We start from the raw sequence: 19856 nt of genomic DNA, 5'->3' as shown, positions 1-19856 counted from the left end.
AGCTTTTTTTTTCCTTTTACTGCAAAAACATTAACACTCCTAAAACGCTGCTAAAATGCTACTAAAAAAAGCTATTACCAGCATTTTTTTAGCTTAAAAAAAAACGCTAGTGTGCATGGAGCCTAAGAATGTAATTATATTTGTCTTTTGAGATCAGTTCTGTACTGATTGCATTATCAAGTATCTGTTTTAATTTAGGAGAGCATTCTTTGGCCAGATCTCCGGTCAGTATCATATAATTATTCTGATTACCAAGAATCGACAAACGCATTCTTAAATAGTGGCTCTTATCTAACAGTACCACGTTTACTCCCTTATCTGTGGGTTTCACGACAAGTTCTTTATTATGTTTCAACATTTCCAAAGCCTTAATTTTACCAAGTGTTAGACTGTGATCTTTCCTAAGGCTGGGTTCACACCTCCCACAGATGCGGCTCGCAGCAGGGGGCCGGTGCGTTCCTGTTCTCCGTTTCAGGGACACATTTTTGCCTGAATTCGGCCCTGAAATGGAGCCAAAGACGCACAGTGTTCCTGTGCAAGCCGCTCCGCAGCTGCAATGGGGATATGTGAACGGCTGCATAGAAAGCCGGTCACAATCTACTGTCATGCGAATTGGATGTGGGGAAACTCGCATTCAATTCGCATAGGTGTGAACCCAGCCTAAATCATTCTCTACCAATTTCACAAATAGTTGGATATTACTCCCCTGTGGGAAAGGTGGAGTATAGTCACTCTTTAAGACTGAGATCAGTAAAAGAACCCTTCACTTCAACATTTCCCATCTTGCTTTCTCATTGAAAGTCTGAGAATATTAGAATCTTTACAATCTCTTGAGAAGTCAATTTTGATACCTTTATTTTTGTTTTTATATTCCTTTTTTAACTCCAATTTTCATGCAAACAAATTTACATCTTTGACCCAATCAAAGAGATGGAAATCTGTCGATGGGGCAAACAATAGTCCTTTTTCTAGGACAATAATGTGGTCAGGGTTTAAGACAGAGGAGGAAAGATTGAAAATTCTTAATTGATCTTTATAGCTACTAGTCAGCTCCAATTCTAAGGTATTCTTTGATCCTCCAATTTCCAACTCTTCTTTCCCCTCCTTGTGCCTGTATATTCCCAGTGATCCCAATCTCCCGATCACTGATCGCGATCTATTTTCCCCAGTCCTCTCTTTGGTTGTTGTCTGGATTCTATGGGTCTTCGCTGCCCTGGGATGTGACTCGCCCAGCTCTAAGTTGTCAGAGTCATTATATATATCAGATGGCTCCATTAGATTTGTATGTTGCGAAAACTGCCTCTTCTTCTGGTATAAAGTATGTTTGTTCCTCTGTTCATAATCCTGCTTATCTTTAATACGTTTTCTATGTTTTTATTTCTTCTTTATATTGTTTTTTTAAGTATTTGTAACTTCTCCTCCAGAGTTTTGAAGTCGGTATGGGACTTAAACTTCAGAATGTTCACCTGCTCCTCTTTCAATTGTGAGTTTAGTTTTTCAAAATGTTTTCTCTCAAAATCCAAGAGCTACTGCATTGTTTGTAAAGTATTCTCAGTCTGAAGTTTGTCCCAATCGTCTACAAATTCCTGATTATCGTTGTGGGAATGAGGTCTTGCCATAAATCTCACTCCACGTAGCACAGTCATCTTCTGCTTAATATACATCTCTAAACTGGCCACCTGCCACCAGGAACATGTATGCCTTTTATACAGTTTAGATATTCTCCTGAACACATCTGTTATGGTAGGTTCCCTTTGAATAGGTAACTCTTGATGTGAAAAAAACTCGGCTGGCTTCTTTGAACAATGAGACTGCCATTATTATGGCCTCAGGCTATGACCCACACACTTAACACAATCAAAACCATAAACCAATAAATTTGCCTGACTATCCAGAACCAAATTACAAGCTACTGTGTGGGAATCATGACTGATTTATCAATGCGACAGGAAAAACAATGCCAAGTCTGATGAATCTTGATTTGTCAAATGATGTGCAGATGGCAGGTCAGAAATTTAGCATAATGAATCCTCTGGGGTAAGGTGGAACACGCAGGGTGGGTAGCAGTGCAAAAATGTGGAGGACAAATCTGCAGGAAATACACAAGGCATGGTCCAAAATGCTCATCAAAGTTTTATTACCTTTTTAAATCAAGCCAGCAAATTATTTCAGATATTTGGAAGGCAAAAGGGTATCCCACCCATAAAATAATACACTGGATACAGATGTATATGAATGTCACCAGCACAGATACTGAATTTTTCAGTTTTAACCATGATAGTGTTTGAATCTGTACAGGTTTTGCAGCTCTGTGTTCTGCATGAATTCAGTGAATGTGCCAGAAACACAAATTCCCTTTTCCTCCCACATCACACAGACGTATTATGTGCTGCACTATGGGAAAGGTCAATATTCTCTTATTTCCCCAGCTTAGGAACTGCAATTAATTTCTTGAAATGTCTAAGAACTTTTTACAAGTAGATCTGTGGAGTCTGAGTCACATTAAAATAAATGGTGTAGCTCAGTGGATGTTTTGTAGTTTACAGACTAATAGTTATGTCGGCATTGGCTCAGGGGTATCGCAGGCATAAATCATTCTGTGCAGAGAAGTCATTTGAGCTCCTTATCACACTGAAATGGCATTGCAGCTGCTAAAATGACATCTTACTCAGAAGGCCAAAGCAAATGAAATCGTGGATGTAAATCACATGGCAGCTAAGGTTGCACCTCAAAGAATAAATCCATCCAAAATGAAATTTCAGGGTAATGTGGACACCAGAATGTTAAAATATGCAACATAGCATGGGGTTACTAGAGGCAAAATAGTCCCCAAATCTTCAATTTTTTATCGCAACTGAAGTCGATTTAAAAAAGATATCCATCACAAAACCAGCCAGTTTTGCAAGATTCTTTAGATGGATCTGATATTCTCAAACTTTTTAGACATCATATTTCTCCCAGGGAAATAATGCTAAAGTCAGAAAGTTCACGGAATTTACAATAATCTGACCTATGTGTAATCAGCATTCTTCTGTACATAAGGCTGTATAACCTCTCTCTGCTTCTTGCATCACCAATCATATTCAACCTTTAGCCCCTCGTTCACACCAGTGCGAAATGTCATGTGATTTGACAGTTCCAAATTGCACGACAAGTCACACCCCATTGCCGGCAATGGAAACCATGTCGTAGCGATTATGAAAAAGTTTCCTACACTACTTTTTACCGATCTAATTGTGACTTGCATAGACTTTTGAATGAGCCACAATGAAATTGGCAGTGCAAGTAGCACGATTTCAACGCTGCACTGGTGTAAACCAGGGCTTAGGCTCCGTTCACACTTGTGCGGCTTGTCATGTGACTTTGGACACAAAGTTGCATGACAAGTCACAGCCCATTGTTTTCAATGGTACCTGTTTGGATCTATGAGACTTAAAGTGCACTACTTTGATGCAACTTTAGTGCCAGAGAGTGTAAAGTTGCACTGGAAATCGTGCGACTTTTGAGTTGCACAAGTGAGAATGGATCCTTAAGGAAACTTGTTTTGGTGTAACACTCAACTACTCAGCAGGTTACCTATGCAACCTTTATGTATCTCAAAGATGAAATTTCAGTTTTGACTAGAACGTGCCAGCACACACCTGTGCCATTAGTGTGCTTGTTTCCTGGAAAACCTGGCCCGGACCGCCATTTTAAACACAGCCTTGCCCAGCCACATATCGTTTTTAAATAAAAATCATAATTATAACGTTCTGTCATCAAATCACAGTTATCAGCATGTAACAAAAAAATACTCTTAAAATATAGCTGTGTTTTGTTTTTTTTTCACAGCTATAGGGATATATGTATGTATGTGTATATATATATATATATATATATATATATATATATATATACACACACACACACACATACACACATACACTCCCATAAAGGGGCGCATTCACATGTGCGCTAAGACCCATGCAGCATGAATGAGCACCTTGTTTATGCATCTGGAGCCTTCTGTACCTGCATGCCATGTTTCTCTATGTGGCCACAGAGGTTCATCCTAATGTGATAGTTGTGCAAAGACCAGCAAGTGAGTCTTCGCTCAGGGATGTTCATCCACAACTGCATGCCCGTGGGAATCATGAACTGCCTGTACACACCTCCAGGTGGCGCCAGCTGCATAAACAACATTGTATGGGTCACGGCACCCATGTGAATGAGGCCAAATAAACGGATATATATTTTTCATGTCATGTGAAGGCATGCTAAGTATTATGTAATACAAGTATTTATTACATATTACAGAGATCACTTTCTATCTTCTGCTTTTCTTATAACCGCTTGCTGCCCAACATACATATATAAATGTCATGGGCAGCAAGTGGCTATACCAGAAGCAAACCTGTAGCAGCAGCCATAATCCTAGTACAGTTTTTTGGAGTCAACAATTGGCCTTCCTGTAAAAGCGATCCAGGCGGCTGTTATATTTACAGCAATGTGGAACCCTCCTCCCTTCTGTCGTCACCCTCTTCCATTCCCAGGGTCTCCTGTTCCACCGTGGAGCCCGGGACCACGGTAAGCGGTTGGGTCTGCATCCCAGAGGAGATGGAGGAACATACGCTCTTCCATCTCCTATGTTTGTGTGCACTAAAATTTATTTACTTTAAGTGTGCTTTCTCCTGAACATTTGCGTTTCATAAACAGCTGCACAAATATCGTGCAACATAAAAAAAAATTGCAACACCCACCACTTTATTCTCTGGGGCCTATGGTTTCAGAAAATGTATAAAGTTTGGGGGTTCTAAGAATTTTTCTAGCAAAAAAATGCTTATTTTAATATGTATTTAAAAAATGTCAGAATTGTCTTGTTAAGCAAGAGTTTAAAGGATAGAACACACTTTGCTCAGGCTTCACCCAGTGCAAGTACCTACTTCCTTTATGGAGATGCTGGTTTAAGGATGATACAATCATGTCAATCCAGGCCCCTCTGCAGTTCTTCGCTGACACAGATCAACTCCTGGAGCAACTTCTCACTTTGTAAATTCCTAAAAAGTTACAGTGTTGCAGTCTAATCCCTGGGAGGAGACTGGGGTAGAGATACATAAAGGGAGCACATTTGCATTCTCTGTACTTTTGTTTACCATCCAGGCAGTACTGTATTAATCCACCTTAAACTGGCCATAGATGCATAGATTTTTGTTTTGTTCTTATGGTTTGTAGTGATTCTTACATGCACATACATTTTAAACTCTTTTTTTATATCCATATATGTCTATATTAAATTTGTATGAACTTTTACTATCTGTATTTTCTATACACACACATATATTTCAGGCCCTTATCTTATGTATTGTTTTGCGAATTCTGTTCCACCAAGCAGACTCATATTGGCTTTTAACTTCACTTTTACCATTTGAGCTTTATTTTGGTCATTTATTAGGCATGCTGTGCCTTACGGTTCTGCCTGGCAATCCCATCCATTGAGTACAGTATATAAAGATCACTCCTTTACCAGCAAGAGAGTCTTGAGAAAGAGGCGTGGTGGCCTCAAAAAATATAGTCGTGCCTCCTCCATGCCCACCAGCATTTGACATCACATTACTTTCCTCTAGCTGTCTGACTGACTCACATGGCTCCCTGCGTCTTTTCTGGCCATTGGAAGCACAGTCTCTGGACTGGATTACCTCTGCTGTTGTAGTCTGGATAACATTCAAATGACAGGCACTTTAATTCTTATCAAATGTGAGTTGCCAATTGTTTTTATCAATAAATGAAAGTTTGGGGGGTTTTTTTACTGCACTTAGATACGCCCTCTGCTAATCCTTTTTCGTTTAGTTACACTTTATAGGAGAAGTATGGGTTTACATACTGGAGAGCTGGGCTGGGGAGGGGACAGAGCCACTGACTCAGTCTCCAAGTGACACAGCTGAGAGGCTGAGCCAGCTGCCGGACCAGGCATGTGGGTGGATCCCGACTGTAAAACTGTAAAGCGGGCAGAATGACTTGCATTTCTGTGATCCATAGGAGTATAGCAAAAAAGCTTTGGCCATACTTCTTTAAATATCAAAAGTCCATGCTACCCACAATTGTTCAAGTCACCTGCATAGAAACAGGGCACAGTATACAGTCTTTAATCTATACAACTTAAATGTTATGCAACATTATATTCAAAGTCCAAAATAAAAAAAAACACTTCTTATCCATCAGAAAATATTATATCAGGATAAATTACTGACCAATTTCACAGATACCACAGTGTAACAGAGGTCAGGTCTTGCTTTTGCATGGCACTCTCCAAAAATACCACTCCAATACCATTATACCCACTACAGGTAAGAAAGAGTTACCCTGGGACTCCAATTCACAATTCGGAGGGCATTCTGTACCCACTACAGATAGGAGCACATCTCCACTGACAACAGCCACGACACCACAAATATCTGATCAAAATCCCCCCACTAAAATCCTCCATGTCATATATGAGTCTTTCCTCTGGAGCTGCTCCCTATAGAATCAGCCTACAGAACTGTGGACATCCTGAACAGTGGTTTGTGGTGTTATGGCAGTTATCAGTGGAGATGCACTCCTATCTGTAGTGGGTATGAAGTGCTCTGAGTGTTGTGGATAGGAGTCCCAGAGTAACTCACTCATACCTCTAGTGCAGGGGTGTCCAAACTTTATAAACAAAGGGCCAGTTTACTGTCCTTCAAATTTTAGGGGGGCCGCACTGTGGGCCATATGATTGATATTAGTGGGAGGATTATTGTCCCATCAATTGTGTCAATGGATGGAATAGTGCACCATCATTGGTGTCAATGGGAGGAATAGTGGCCCATTGCCAGTGGCAGGAACTATTCCCCACCGTTGTGGACAATGGGGTGAATAATGCCCCGGGCCACAGTTTGGAGACCACTGCTCTAGTGAATACAGTGGTGTCAGAGAGGCAAAACTTTTTTTTTTTTGATATAGTGAAGGATTAGAACACCTGTCAGGTTGTTATTTCTGTCTGTGCCCGTTAGGTAGATTCCCCCTATATTTTTGTCATGTTTACCATTATCACCGACAGTGAAAGTAAAAGAAAACCCCAAATTTTGGGTTGTCCCCAGGACAGAAGTAGAGGTGAAATCTAGTTCTGCAAACCCTGGTGACAATCAGGAATTCCCTTTGTTTATTGGGATTTCTTCTCATTTCCTGTTTTGGCTATGACACAGAAATCTCCCCAGTGAAACATATGGCAAAAATAAAACCGATAGGGGTTATAACCCTCCCCTTACTGTATTCAAAATGAAAAAGTTTTGCCCTTAGTTCTATTTTAATACTATTTATTTTGGACATGGAATATAGTGCTGCATTACTTTTAAATTGTCTTCAAAAGAGACAATTTCCTAACATCATGATCATTTAAATTAATAGAAGTAGGCTAGAAATAATTGAATTGTATTTGAAAATGAAAATATGAGATGAAATTTTGAGCATAGATAAACTTTAAGCTAATATTATTATAGCAGTAAGATTACCTTTTGGTGATACTCTAGGGCATCCAGTTCACCTTGATTTAACGCATTTGCTCTTTTACGCTTCTGTAAGATTCAACAAAATGTTTGTTACATAATGCACTTTGTTGTCACCAGATAACATTTCTTTACTTGACGTCACAAACAGGCATCTGAAGCTGAATTTAGGACACACAAGGTATTTAATTTCTTAGTAATAACCTTTTGGCACGTACTGTAACCCATCTGCAGAACACAAATTTAAATAACTTTCAAATGAGATATTTATAAGAAAGTTAATCCAATGATTGTAAGCAAAAAAAAAAAAAAAGAAAAAAAAAAAACACCTGCCAGAAAAGCACACTTCTGAAATGATGTATAAAAAGAATATATAAACACAAGAATTACAATTTCTTTATTTTTTTAACAAAAAAATAAATACAAAATTTGGTAAATAGAAATTTAAAAAATTATCAAAAACGATAATAATCTGTTGAAAAAGGTTGGGAATTGCAGTAAGTAGATCAAGGGTAGGCAACCTTAAAGAGGTGGAGATCTACTTGAACAACATAGGAGAAGTCAAAGATCTCCAGGCACAGTGTCGCCTCCTCACACTCGATTTAAAAGTCTAATTGCCATACTACTGTGTCGCAATCATGTGCATTGCACGGCAATCATGGGTTCAAATCAGTTGGTGAGAAGGCAACATGTTGCCTCCTCACCACCTGTCAAACACACTGGGTGATCGCTTTTCAGAGGAGCAGCAGTGTCTGCTGCACTTGTAAATGAGCCCTTAGTTGCATTCGGCAGCGTCACCCTTAGGGCTCATTCACACGCAAATTTGGGGGGGGGGGGTTAAAACTCCTGCATTCAGGAAGTCCACCAAACCTGCAGGATATAATAGAAGTCTATGGCTAAACACAGCAAGCCCGCAGGAAACCTGCAGGTACACTGCACTGCACCCCCAGTGTGGGTAAACCACAACATATTACTGTGAAAGCAGCCCTATGCTATTATGCCCAGTGTATTGCTTCACACAGACCTGAAGATCTTTTTTCCTACTGCTGGCACCACTCTGAAGACTGCTAGCCAGGATAAGAGGTGAAGTGTAGTTGGCATCACTCCACATGGGACAGGAGCCAGCACTACAGAGTGCTAGCATCGACTTATGCGGCTCTTTCTCCCTACTGCAGCTCCAACTTTACAAGTAGTAGTAGCCCCTCTGCATTGCACTTCTATACTCTGGAATGGTGGGTCAGCAAGCCCAGACCGCGATCTATCAGTCCCCTGTCCACGATCTACTGGTTGCTGACCCCCCGAAGTAGAGCATACTTGAATGCCAGATAGAGCATGGCAAATGACTTGCATCCATGGGCTGTTCATGCATCAAGCAGGTTTCACATTCCCATACAAGTCTATGGGAATACAAATCCCACCTGAAACAGGTCAAATGCAGTTTAGAAGAAAGTTAACTACAAATCAAATGCACCGATCAATGAATTCTGAATAAGCTCAGAAGTGTCAGACACTGTCAAACTTATGCCATTGACACAAGCTCAAAGTCTGCTGACACTTGCCCAAAGGGTGGTTCAGCCAGCGGCAAACCTAGAGGGTAAGCAAAGGTCCTCCCTGGGTATAATATAGATAAAATGGCAATCAGCGCAAACACTAAACAAGTATAGAAAATTGCAAGCTGTACAGTACAGGCTAGTCACATCACCTCCAATGAATATTAAAAAATAAAATTAGTGCAGCGCAATATAAAAACAAGGTAAGTCCATATACAAATAAAATAGAAGAACTACAAGTCCCACAATGGAAGATAAGGACACCTCGTGGGAAGATGAATTCCAATCCACTGATAATTCTGAGTGACAGGCCCTCCACCTATAAGTAAATGCTCTTACCAGATGAGGTGGACCCCTGAACTAACAAAAAGGTCAAAACACGCTTGTATCCACAATAGGATGAAGATGATTCGCCAGCACAGCAGTGGGACCAGATCACCCAGGATGAGTATGTGAGAAAATAAACACGTTCCAAGTGCTCTCTGTTAAGTTAATTTATTAGGATAATTCTCAAGTAAGAAGTCTCATAAGCCAGTAGCACTGAATAGCGCTTAACATATAACGATCGGTATGCCAGTAAGAGAATAAAATAAAAAAAGCGAAAATCCAGAGATGGCAGTGGGTGATGTCCGCAAGATAGATCCTCCCCCTGTACGCGTTACATCCTACGGGACTTCGTCACTGAAGGCGGGGCTATCACGTCACCCGGAAGTTTATATAGGCAGCTGGTCTCTATGGATATTCAAATCATCCATAGCGGTCTCAAATTCCCAAGGGACACAAGCTGACAAAATGATACATATATTAAAAACGTATGATAAAAAATTTCTTCTATGCAATGGCTATAAGGGGATAGTAAATGCTAATTGCAAAAACTCCACCTTGACAAAAACCCTATGCAATAGATAAAAACACAAAATGGACATATAAAAAACCCTGCGACCATCTCTTTACACTAAAAGATCATAAATAGATCATAAGATCATAATCGGTTCACACCTCTATTTAATGATGAAGCACAGCAGGGGGGAGGTTTTTTAGGGAACCCCAACCCCAATGACAAGTACCTTAGGGACAAACACCCACTGGAAACAGACAGGGCGGCAAAAGAGAAAGAGAGTAAGAAGAGCAAAAAAAGAAAAAGTTCCAATAGGAGCAGGTATCTATAATATTAGCGGTTCAGTGTTATCAGAGGACGAACTGAAGGTCCTTGATAAAGGATTAAAGTTTGCCCCGATAAATTTCAAATTCATATCAGTTTGCAGAAGTTTATTAGAACCCTTAATATTAAACAGTACTTCCTTTCTAAACCTGGGGAAAGAAGCTCCCAATCTGGCCTTAGGATCCCCTCTGGGGTTCATTCCAATTTGGCAAATAAAAAAAGTGTTCAATCCGCCCAAAAGCGACAATAGACATATTGCAGTTTTTTAAAAATATGGTTACCAGTGATCTGCAAGGAATGAGAGTTAAAAGGGTTAGGGATCGCTCTTACCTTAAAAAATGAATTACTACTTTGGAGAAAAACAAAGATGTGGTTGTCCGTCCTGCAGACAAGGGCGGTGGACTAGTGGTTATGAGCAAAACATTTTATAAAGGGGAAATGGAGCGGCTACTGGCAGATTGAAATACATACCAAGTGTTAAACAATGATCCTATGTTTCAATAGAAGGGTGAGCTACAAAAACAAATCCAATATGGTAAAATTAATAGAGTCTTAAATAAAAAGGAGGCCATGTACCTAGACCCTAGTGGTTGTAGGAGACAGATTGTATATTTCTTGCCAAAGATACACAAAAATGCTCAATTCTCCCCAAGGCCCATAGTCAACAGCAGTGTCAGCCCGTTTAGGTCAGTATATTGACTATTTTTTGAAACCCTTAGTGTCAGAAACCACAGCATATACGAAGGACGCAAAGCATGTTAATGGAAATATACCGTGTAATGACAATAGTCTTTTGTGACGACAGATGTCAGTTCACTATATACTATTGTTGGACATCAGGATGCACTGACATCTGTCAAGTGGGCTTTGGACAAATCAGACCTTTCTGATCTGCATAAAACATTCCTAATGAAATCACTAGAATTATTTTGAAATTTTTTTCCTTCAGCTCATTGAAGTTGCCATGGACGCTTGGTTTGCTCCAACTGTTGCAAACCTGTTTATGGCATTATGGGAGGATGAAACCATTTTTTGTGATAGACCTGCACAGCTGATATGCTATCAAAGATATATTGATGATTTGATCATGGTTTGGGAGGGAGATCTTGTTAGTCTACAACTGTTCATGTCGAAACCTAATGGTAATAATAAAAAGATTAGTCTCTCTTGCAATGCCAATGCTTCCTGCATGACATTCCTTGATTTAGAGATCTTTAGAGATGGAAGCTCCTTTAAGACACATTTTTTTAAACCGACTAATGGTTACCTCCCTTTGGATAGTTGTCACCATCAATCTTGGCTGTGCAACATCCCAAGAGGTCAGTTGTCCACTTACGACGGAACTGTACTCTTAAATCTGACTATTAAAATGCAGTCCAATGTGCTGGCTGAACAGTTTCTTCAAAAAGGGTACAAGAAGGAACAGATTGTTACTGAGATCCACAGTATTGGGAACCTGGATCGAACCTTGTTAGTGGCAGAGTCTAGCAAAAGTAAAAACAAAAGAGATAATAAGTTAAAATATAAAATAATTTTAGATTACAATATACAACATCAAAAATTTGAAAAAAATCATTAAACACTGGGAAATTTAAAAAAGGATAGAGTTTTAGGCACGGTGCTACCCTTACGTTAGAGCTGGACGATTCTGGACAAAATGAGAATCACAATTTTTTTGCTTTAAATGAAAAGATCATGATTCTCGCAACGTAAAATCTTTCACATTACACAAAAAAATTGAGCTAACTTTACTGGTTAGTTTGGTTTTTTTTTAATTCATGAAAGTAATTTTTTTCAAAAAAATTGCATTTGAAAGACCGCTGCGCAAATACAGTGTGAAATATTGCAACAACCACCATTTTATTCTCTAGGGTCTCTACTAAAAATATATATAATGTTTGGGGGTTCTAAGTAACTTTCTAGCAAAAAAAAAAAAAAGATTTTAACTTGAAACCAACAAATATCAGAAAAAGTTTAGTGTTTAAGTGGTTAAACTTTCTGCATTTACACACGAAGTCTGTTCCATTGACAAATTGTTACAATGCTAAAGAATATTATAAATCTTGGCAGACTGCCCAGTTTTTCTCTTCCTTTCTTTTGACAGCTGTTGGCTTCAGAAGAGCAGAGAGAATTCTTTGCATAGACAGAATCGTGAAACACTTTTGTCAAGATCGCAGAGGGGGAAAAAAAAAAAATCGCGATAACGATTCTTGACAATTAATCGTGCAGCTCTACCTTACGTCCAAGGTTTATATAGTCGAGTTCCCACTCTCAGAGATGTTCTAGCCCCAAGTGTTGTAGATCCTCCTACTATTTTCCTTTTTGTCCGGAAAAAAACGTAAGGACTTTGTTTCCTTTGCTACCGATAGGAAATACCATATTAAAAATCTTATTACGTGTAATACAATGGGGGTCATGTACATGCTGGAGTGCGATTGCAGACTCCAGTATGTGGGGAGGACCTCTGGGTGTTTGCATCGCTGAACACGTTAACAATATTAAAAAAGGCTTGAGAACACACGTTTCCAAACATTTTAGAAATTTTCATAACAGGGATCCTAAATGAATCAGATTTTGGGGGCTGGAGAAGGTAAATAAAAACTGGAGGGGAGGAAATTTCCTCTGTCTCTCCTGGCTCCCGAAAGCAGATAGCACAATAGGTTGACGTTTGGCGACTGCAACACTCAGGGGAATGGGATTACACGTTTTACTCTTCCCTGCATAAAGTTTATACCAGAATAGATTACTTCTAGGTTGCTCATAGTAAGTTCCATGAGGTCCGCGATTTCTCAATCGGTATGGTGACGCTCCCATTGCCCTGATATATGCACTCTCAGAAACATCTTCTTCTAGACCTCGATTTTGGCGACTAAAGGAAAAAGTCTCTTGCAAACACCTGAGGTTTTAGCGGATGTATCTAGGGAATTACATTTTTACTTTCAAACAAATGACCAGTCGGACTGTGACCCGGGAGGGGCATACTCATTGAACATGGTTTGTGGATTAAAAAAGAACACGGAAAACAACTTACTTTGCTCCTCAACAAACTTTACACTACTGAATCCCAACACAAACATGATACCCCTTCTTCCCTGGAACTAGAACGTATGTCATTCTGCAAACAAATCACTGACTTATTACATTATAGAGCCAAAGCGGCCCTACAATTCTGCCGCAAAATGGGATATGAGTCGGGCGATGAGTGTGCGAAACTATTAGCTAGAATGGTCAGGGAACATAAATTGACAACATATATACATCAAATCATATCCTCAAGCGCCCAAAAAGCCGCACTACCCAAACAGATAACGCAGGAATGCAGAGATTTCTATTCCTCCCTTTACAACTTATCAGATCAATCGCCCCCTCAAGCCACTATGAAAGACCACATTTCATCGTTCCAACCCCCTTCCCATCGAGGTCCAGGAAGAGTTAGATTCCCCCATAACATTGTTTGCGTATTCCAAAAGAGATATTAACAGATTAAGGCCATTTATGTCCAGAGTCACTAAAGAATTGTGCAAGTTGTTCAAAATCTTCTATCGCTGTACCTCTGTCTACCACCCCCAAACTGATGGTCTTGTGGAGAGATTTAACAAAATGCTCAAAAGCATGTTAAAAAAGGTGGTGGACAAAGATGGGAGAAATTGGGATTTTTTTGCTGCCGTACCTCATGTTTGCTATATGAGAGGTACCTCAGGCCTCTACAGGTTAATGCCAGTTTGAACTACTGATCAAAATCCCCAAAACTATACCTCTCACACGTGTACAGATAGAGATAGCGGCGCTAATATAAATTGTGTAAAATAATGGGTCAGAGCAGTATAATGCCTATGACCCTCTACTTATGCATACAAATATTAATAATCATAGTGTCATGAAAAATATTAATTTTATCATGAAAAGAAATTTCTTTAACACCCAGTGAAAAGTGTCACTATAAATAATAAATTACAAGAAATGAATGATCAAGTTCAACAGTTGTTTTTCAATCTTCTTGTGAAAAATCTTCTACTCTTCCACCACACCACCGTGATAGTGACACCACTCCCTCTGAAGAGCGCACTCACCAGATTGTATAGCCTCCCACTCTCGTGTTTGGCAAAACAGCAATTGAACCACACCTGGGTTGCATGTGATGAACCATGACTCCAATCAAGCCAGCTCCATATGTGAAAAAATGAATAAAGTGCTCCACATAGCGTGATACCATTTTGACAGATTTATTAAAATCACTTCAAACACACTTCAATGGTTACACTCACTTTTAAACTGAAACATAAAAGCCTTTAAAAAGAAATCCACAGCAAGCAACAGGATCAGTGATCTAACGGTGCACCGCGGTCACAGCGGACCTGAAGTGTAAACTGGTGTATCTCTCACCCAACCTTCTAAGGCCCAGCCATCCGATCGGTGTAGTCCTCCTCAGACAGCGGCATCTAATGTCAGGTTACATGGTTACACGGCATTCCATCGCACTGACATTAGATGCCGCTGTCTGAGGAGGACTACACCGATCGGATGGCTGGGCCTTAGAAGGTTGGGTGAGAGATACACCAGTTTACATCTCAGGTCCGCTGTGACCGCGGTGCACCGTTGGATCACTGATCCTGTTGCTTGCTGTGGATTTCTTTTTAAAGGCTTTTATGTTTCAGTTTAAAAGTGAGTGTAACCATTGAAGTGTGTTTGAAGTGATTTTAATAAATCTGTCAAAATGGTATCACGCTATGTGGAGCACTTTATTCATTTTTTCACATATGGAGCTGGCTTGACTGGAGTCATGGTTCATCACATGCAACCCAGGTGTGGTTCAATTGCCGTTTTGCCAAACACGAGAGTGGGAGGCTATACAATCTGGTGAGTGCGCTCTTCAGAGGGAGTGGTGTCACTATCACGGTGGTGTGGTGGAAGAGTAGAAGATTTTTCACAAGAAGATTGAAAAACAACTGTTGAACTTGATCATTCATTTCTTGTAATTTATTATTTATAGTGACACTTTTCACTGGGTGTTAAAGAAATTTCTTTTCATGATAAAATTAATATTTTTCATGACACTATGATTATTAATATTTGTATGCATAAGTAGAGGGTCATAGGCATTATACTGCTCTGACCCATTATTTTACACAATTTATATTAGCGCCGCTATCTCTATCTGTACACGTGTGAGAGGTATAGTTTTGGGGATTTTGATCAGTTTATGTATTTATTTAAGTGGCAGCTTTTTTTCACTGTACACTGTGTATGTACACATATTTTGTATTCATTTACACATCTTTGATATAGCTTTGCACTTTTCTTTGGCGCAGTGGAGTAAGAGAGATTCAGGGGCGGTTTATTTGTATATCTCTTGCTACAAACCACAGTTTGAACTACTGTATGGTAGACAACCCAGGGTATTGCTACATGTCGCAAAAGAAACATGAGAGGGAGAGACCACGCCTTATAGAAGCGTCATGGAGCTTATCTCATTGATGCAAGATAGGATTGCCGCTGTCATGCCACTTGTACAGGAACATATGGAGCAAGCCCAGGAGGCCCAGAGAAGGGTTTATAATCGGGGTGCCAAGACCAGAACCTTCAACCCTGGTGATTAAGTGCTGGTACTAGTCCCCACAGTTAAGCGTAAATTCCTAGCAAAGTGGCAAGGTCCCTTTGAAATTATGGAAAGAGTAGGGGAAGTAAACTACAAAGTTTACCAGCCAGGGAAAAAGGAAACCAGAGCAAATATATCACGTTAATCTCTTTAGAGTTAAAACCTTGGAAGGACAGAGAAACTTTGCTGGCAGTGTCAACCTCTCAAAAGGACATGGCCCTCATGACAGCTGAGGTACCCATAACTGGAACCTTGTCAGTGGCCTAACAGAAGGACGTTAAATAGTTTGTGAGTAAGAACAGAGACTTTTTTTCTCACCTACCCGGACAGACCAGTGTTATACAGCATGACATAATTACGGAACCGCGTAAATATAAAGCCTTATAAAATACCAGAGGCTAGGCGAAAAGCAGTTGCAAAGGAAATAAATAACATGTTAGAGTTGGACGTGATAGAGGAGTCCCACAGCGTTGGTCCCAAAGCTAGATGGCACGTTAAGGTTTTGTAATGACTTCAGGAAGTTGAACAGTGTGTCCGAATTCTATGCGTACCCAATGCCTCGAGTTTACGAGCTTGTTGACAGATTGGGAAGTGCCCGGTACATAACTACTTTGGATCTGATGAAAGGTTATTAGCAGATACCCCTAACAGAACCTGCAAAAGAAAAGACAGCCTTTTCTACCCCTGAAGGTCCCTTTTGGTTTGCATGGTACTCCTGCCTCACTCCAGAGACTAATGGACAAGACATTGAGACCACACCGCCAATATGCAGCCGTCTATTTGGACAATGTCATTATCCACAGCTCAGATTGGGAATCTCATTTGCCCCAGGTGCAAGCAGTAGTAGATTCCCTTAGGAAAGCAGGACTCACTGCCAACCCCAAAAAGTGTGCCATAGGTTTGGAGAAGGCAAAATACCTTGGCTACATTACTGCTCGAGGGCTGATCAAGCCTCAGATCAATAAGACTGAGGCAGTTCAAAAGTGGCCCCAACCTATAAATAAAAAGAAAGTTTGTGCATTGGTCTGGGTTTTACCAGCCACCTTGGTTGGGTTGGTTCAGATTTTGCAGTCCACTTGTGTCCACCAACAGGTGGTATTGTTGTGGAAATTTTTATTAATGTATGTTGTCAGATGTCCCCCAGTGTCAGTTTTGCTGCAATACGCTCATGCGAGCGTATTCGCACATACAGACATGGGTGGTTGCTTGCGGAAGCCTTCCCATGGACAAGGTAGATCTGGTTGCCCTTTTAGGGATGTTCGTTTATGCCTCACCAGGAGACTGACCACCTCATGGTGATTGCATTAACGCTCCTAGCAAACAGATCTGTGTACATGGGAACAATAGCATAACCATACAAAAATTATGGTCCACTGAGCCATGATAGAGTATGGCTCGCGTCAGTGGTAGCGGTGGGAATGTGCACACGATCGTGTTCAGAGCCCTGTAAGTAGTGTTTAAATTGTGAGACACTTCGTATCTCAACAGGAAGCTAGCCACATGGCTCTGCACACAACCGTTTGCATACGTCACTACTGGAAGTCTATTTGAATATATACATGTGTCTGATTGGTTCTTTTGAAGGAATAAAAGTGTCTGATTGGCTGATTCTGAAGCCACCACCTTCCTTTTGTTATTCATGTTCTACACTATAAAGAGAGCAGATCCTGCTAGGGAGGATTTTGCTAAACTCAACGTGATACCAGCATCTGTCTGTGTTACTTGGAGATATACAAGCGCGCTTTCCCGGCATTATACAAGAGAGCTGTGATTGTGCTTTTCAGCGTAACAGAATTATTTGTTTATAGGAGAAGCTTATAAAATATTCCACTACAGTATAAATAGAACAGGACTGGAGCAAAGACTTGCTCTTGGCTTGGGACAGGAAGCCAAAAACCTGAGAGAACAGCTTTGCGAGAGAAAGAAAAAAGTCAGCTTTTAAGAAAGACCTGCTGTTTGGACTGCCTTTTTCCCCACTTGAGCTAACCCCTGACAATATATTATATATACAGTGCCTTGCAAAAGTATTCACCCCCTTGGCATTTTTCTTGTTTTGTTGCCTCACAACCTGGAATTAACATGGATTGTTTGAGGATTTGCATCATTTAATTTACAGAACATGCCCACAACTTTGAAGATTTTTTTTTTCTATTGTGAAGCAAACAACAAATAGAACAAAATAAAAGAAAAAGTCAATGTGCATAACTATTCACCCCCCTAAAGTCAATACTTTGTAGAGCCACCACTCAAGTGTTGCTTTAGCAGTGTGTTTGGAGTCATTGTTCTGCTGGAAGTTGACGCATTTCGCAAACTAAAAACGTGACATTTTGTTTTTTGCTGAAAGTAATGGCTTTCTTCTGGGCACTCTTCCATAAAGCCCAACTCTATGGAGCGTACGGCTTATTGTTGTCCTATGTACAGATACTCCAGTCTCTGCTGTGGAACTCTGCAGCTCCTCCAGGGTTACCTTAGGTCTCTGTGCTGCCTCTCTGATTAATGCCCTCATTGTCCGTTCCGTAAGTTTTGGTGTGCGGCCGTCTCTTGGCAGGTTTGCTGTTGTGCCATGTTCTTTCCATTTGGTTATGATAGATTTGATGGTGCTCCTAGGGATCATCAAAGATTTGGATATTTTTTTATAACCTAACCTTGACTTGTACGTCTCAACAACATTGTCCCTTACTTTTTTGGGGAGTTCCTTGGTCTTCATAGCAGTGTTTGGTTAGTAGTGCCTCTTAGGTGTTGCAGCCTTTGGGGCCTTTCAAAAAGGTGTGTATGTAATGACAGATCATGTGACACTTAGATTGTACACAGGTGGACATCATTTCACTAATGATGTGACTTCTGAAGGTAATTGGTTGCACCAGAGCTTTTTATGGGCTTCGTAACAAAGAGGGTGAATACATACGCATATGCCAATTATCAGTTTTTTATTTCTGAAAAATAGTTTTATGTATATATTTTTTCTAATTTTACTTCTCCAACTTAGACTATTGTGTTCTGATCCATCACATATAATTCAGATAAAAAAAAAACATTGCACTAAAGGCTGTAATGTAGCAAAATGGGTAAAAAGCCAGAGGGGTGAATACTTTTGCAAGGCACTGTATATATATGTATGAAAAAGAGTACTCATACCCCTTGCAATTTTCCACATTTTGTCATGTTACAACCAAAAACATAAATGCATTTTATTGGGATTTTATGTGATAGACCAACACAAAGTGGCACATAATTTTGAAAATTTTTTACAAATAAATATCTGAAAAGTGTGGCATGCATTTGTATTCAGCCCCTTTACTCTAATACCCCTAACAAAAATCTAGTGGAACCAATTGCCTTCAGAAGACACCTAATTGGTAAATAGAGTCCACTAGTGTGTAATTGAATCTCAGTATAAATACAGCTGTTCTGTAAAGCCCTCAGAGGTTTTTTACAGAACCTTAGTGAGCAAACCGCATCATCAAAGCCAAGGAACATACCAGACAGGTCAGGGATAAAAAGTTGTGGAGAAGTTAAAACCAGGGTTGGGTTATAAAAAAATATCCCAAGCTTTGAACACGGAGCACTGTTCAATCCATCATCTGAAAATGGAAAGAATATGGCACAACTGCAAACCTAGCAAGACATGGCCGTCCACCTAAACTGACAGGCCGGGCAAGAAGCAGCCAAGAGGCCTGGGGTAACTCTGGAAGAGCTGCACAGATCCAGATTGCAGAAGGACTATATTAAAAGTAAGTTTTGTCTGTTAACATCACATACTATTGTATTTAATGTTTGCTGATGTTTTGTATTTCTTTCATCATTCCCTAATTACCATGATTGTAATATGTTGTGAATGTCCCCTTTGTGCCCATGCATGCTGTAATCTTTTAATGCTCCTTTTTTGGCCTACATGCATATTTTCCTTCACTAACCTCCCCAGCATGCTATCCTGGGCCCATATACATCTATAGCCTAGTCACTTAATGTATTTCGTCAGCTCCATTGTAGTCCTTTACCCCAAACACCCCCTAAAACCTGTACAAATGTTATTGTTGTCCTTAAAT

At 40.1% G+C, this 19856-nt stretch overlaps 1 protein-coding gene across 2 annotated transcripts in view; it reads right to left on the bottom strand.

The window, feature by feature from the left end:
• Positions 1 to 19856, bottom strand: part of METTL4 (methyltransferase 4, N6-adenosine) — a 405343-nt gene that overhangs the window by 369622 nt on the left and 15865 nt on the right. Inside the window, exon 2 of one of the 2 annotated variants that reach the window (XM_073631431.1) lies at positions 7509 to 7571. The exons of the other annotated variant lie outside the window; for it this stretch is intronic. Coding sequence (XP_073487532.1) covers positions 7509 to 7571 — 63 coding nt within the window. The remainder of the gene's footprint in view (positions 1 to 7508; positions 7572 to 19856) is intronic. 2 annotated transcript variants of the gene reach the window in all.

The sequence above is a fragment of the Aquarana catesbeiana genome, linkage group LG05 (genome assembly GCF_042186555.1).
Source record: "Aquarana catesbeiana isolate 2022-GZ linkage group LG05, ASM4218655v1, whole genome shotgun sequence".
NCBI classification, from domain to species: Eukaryota; Metazoa; Chordata; class Amphibia; order Anura; family Ranidae; genus Aquarana; species Aquarana catesbeiana.
This window is presented reverse-complemented; position numbering and strand designations above follow the sequence as displayed.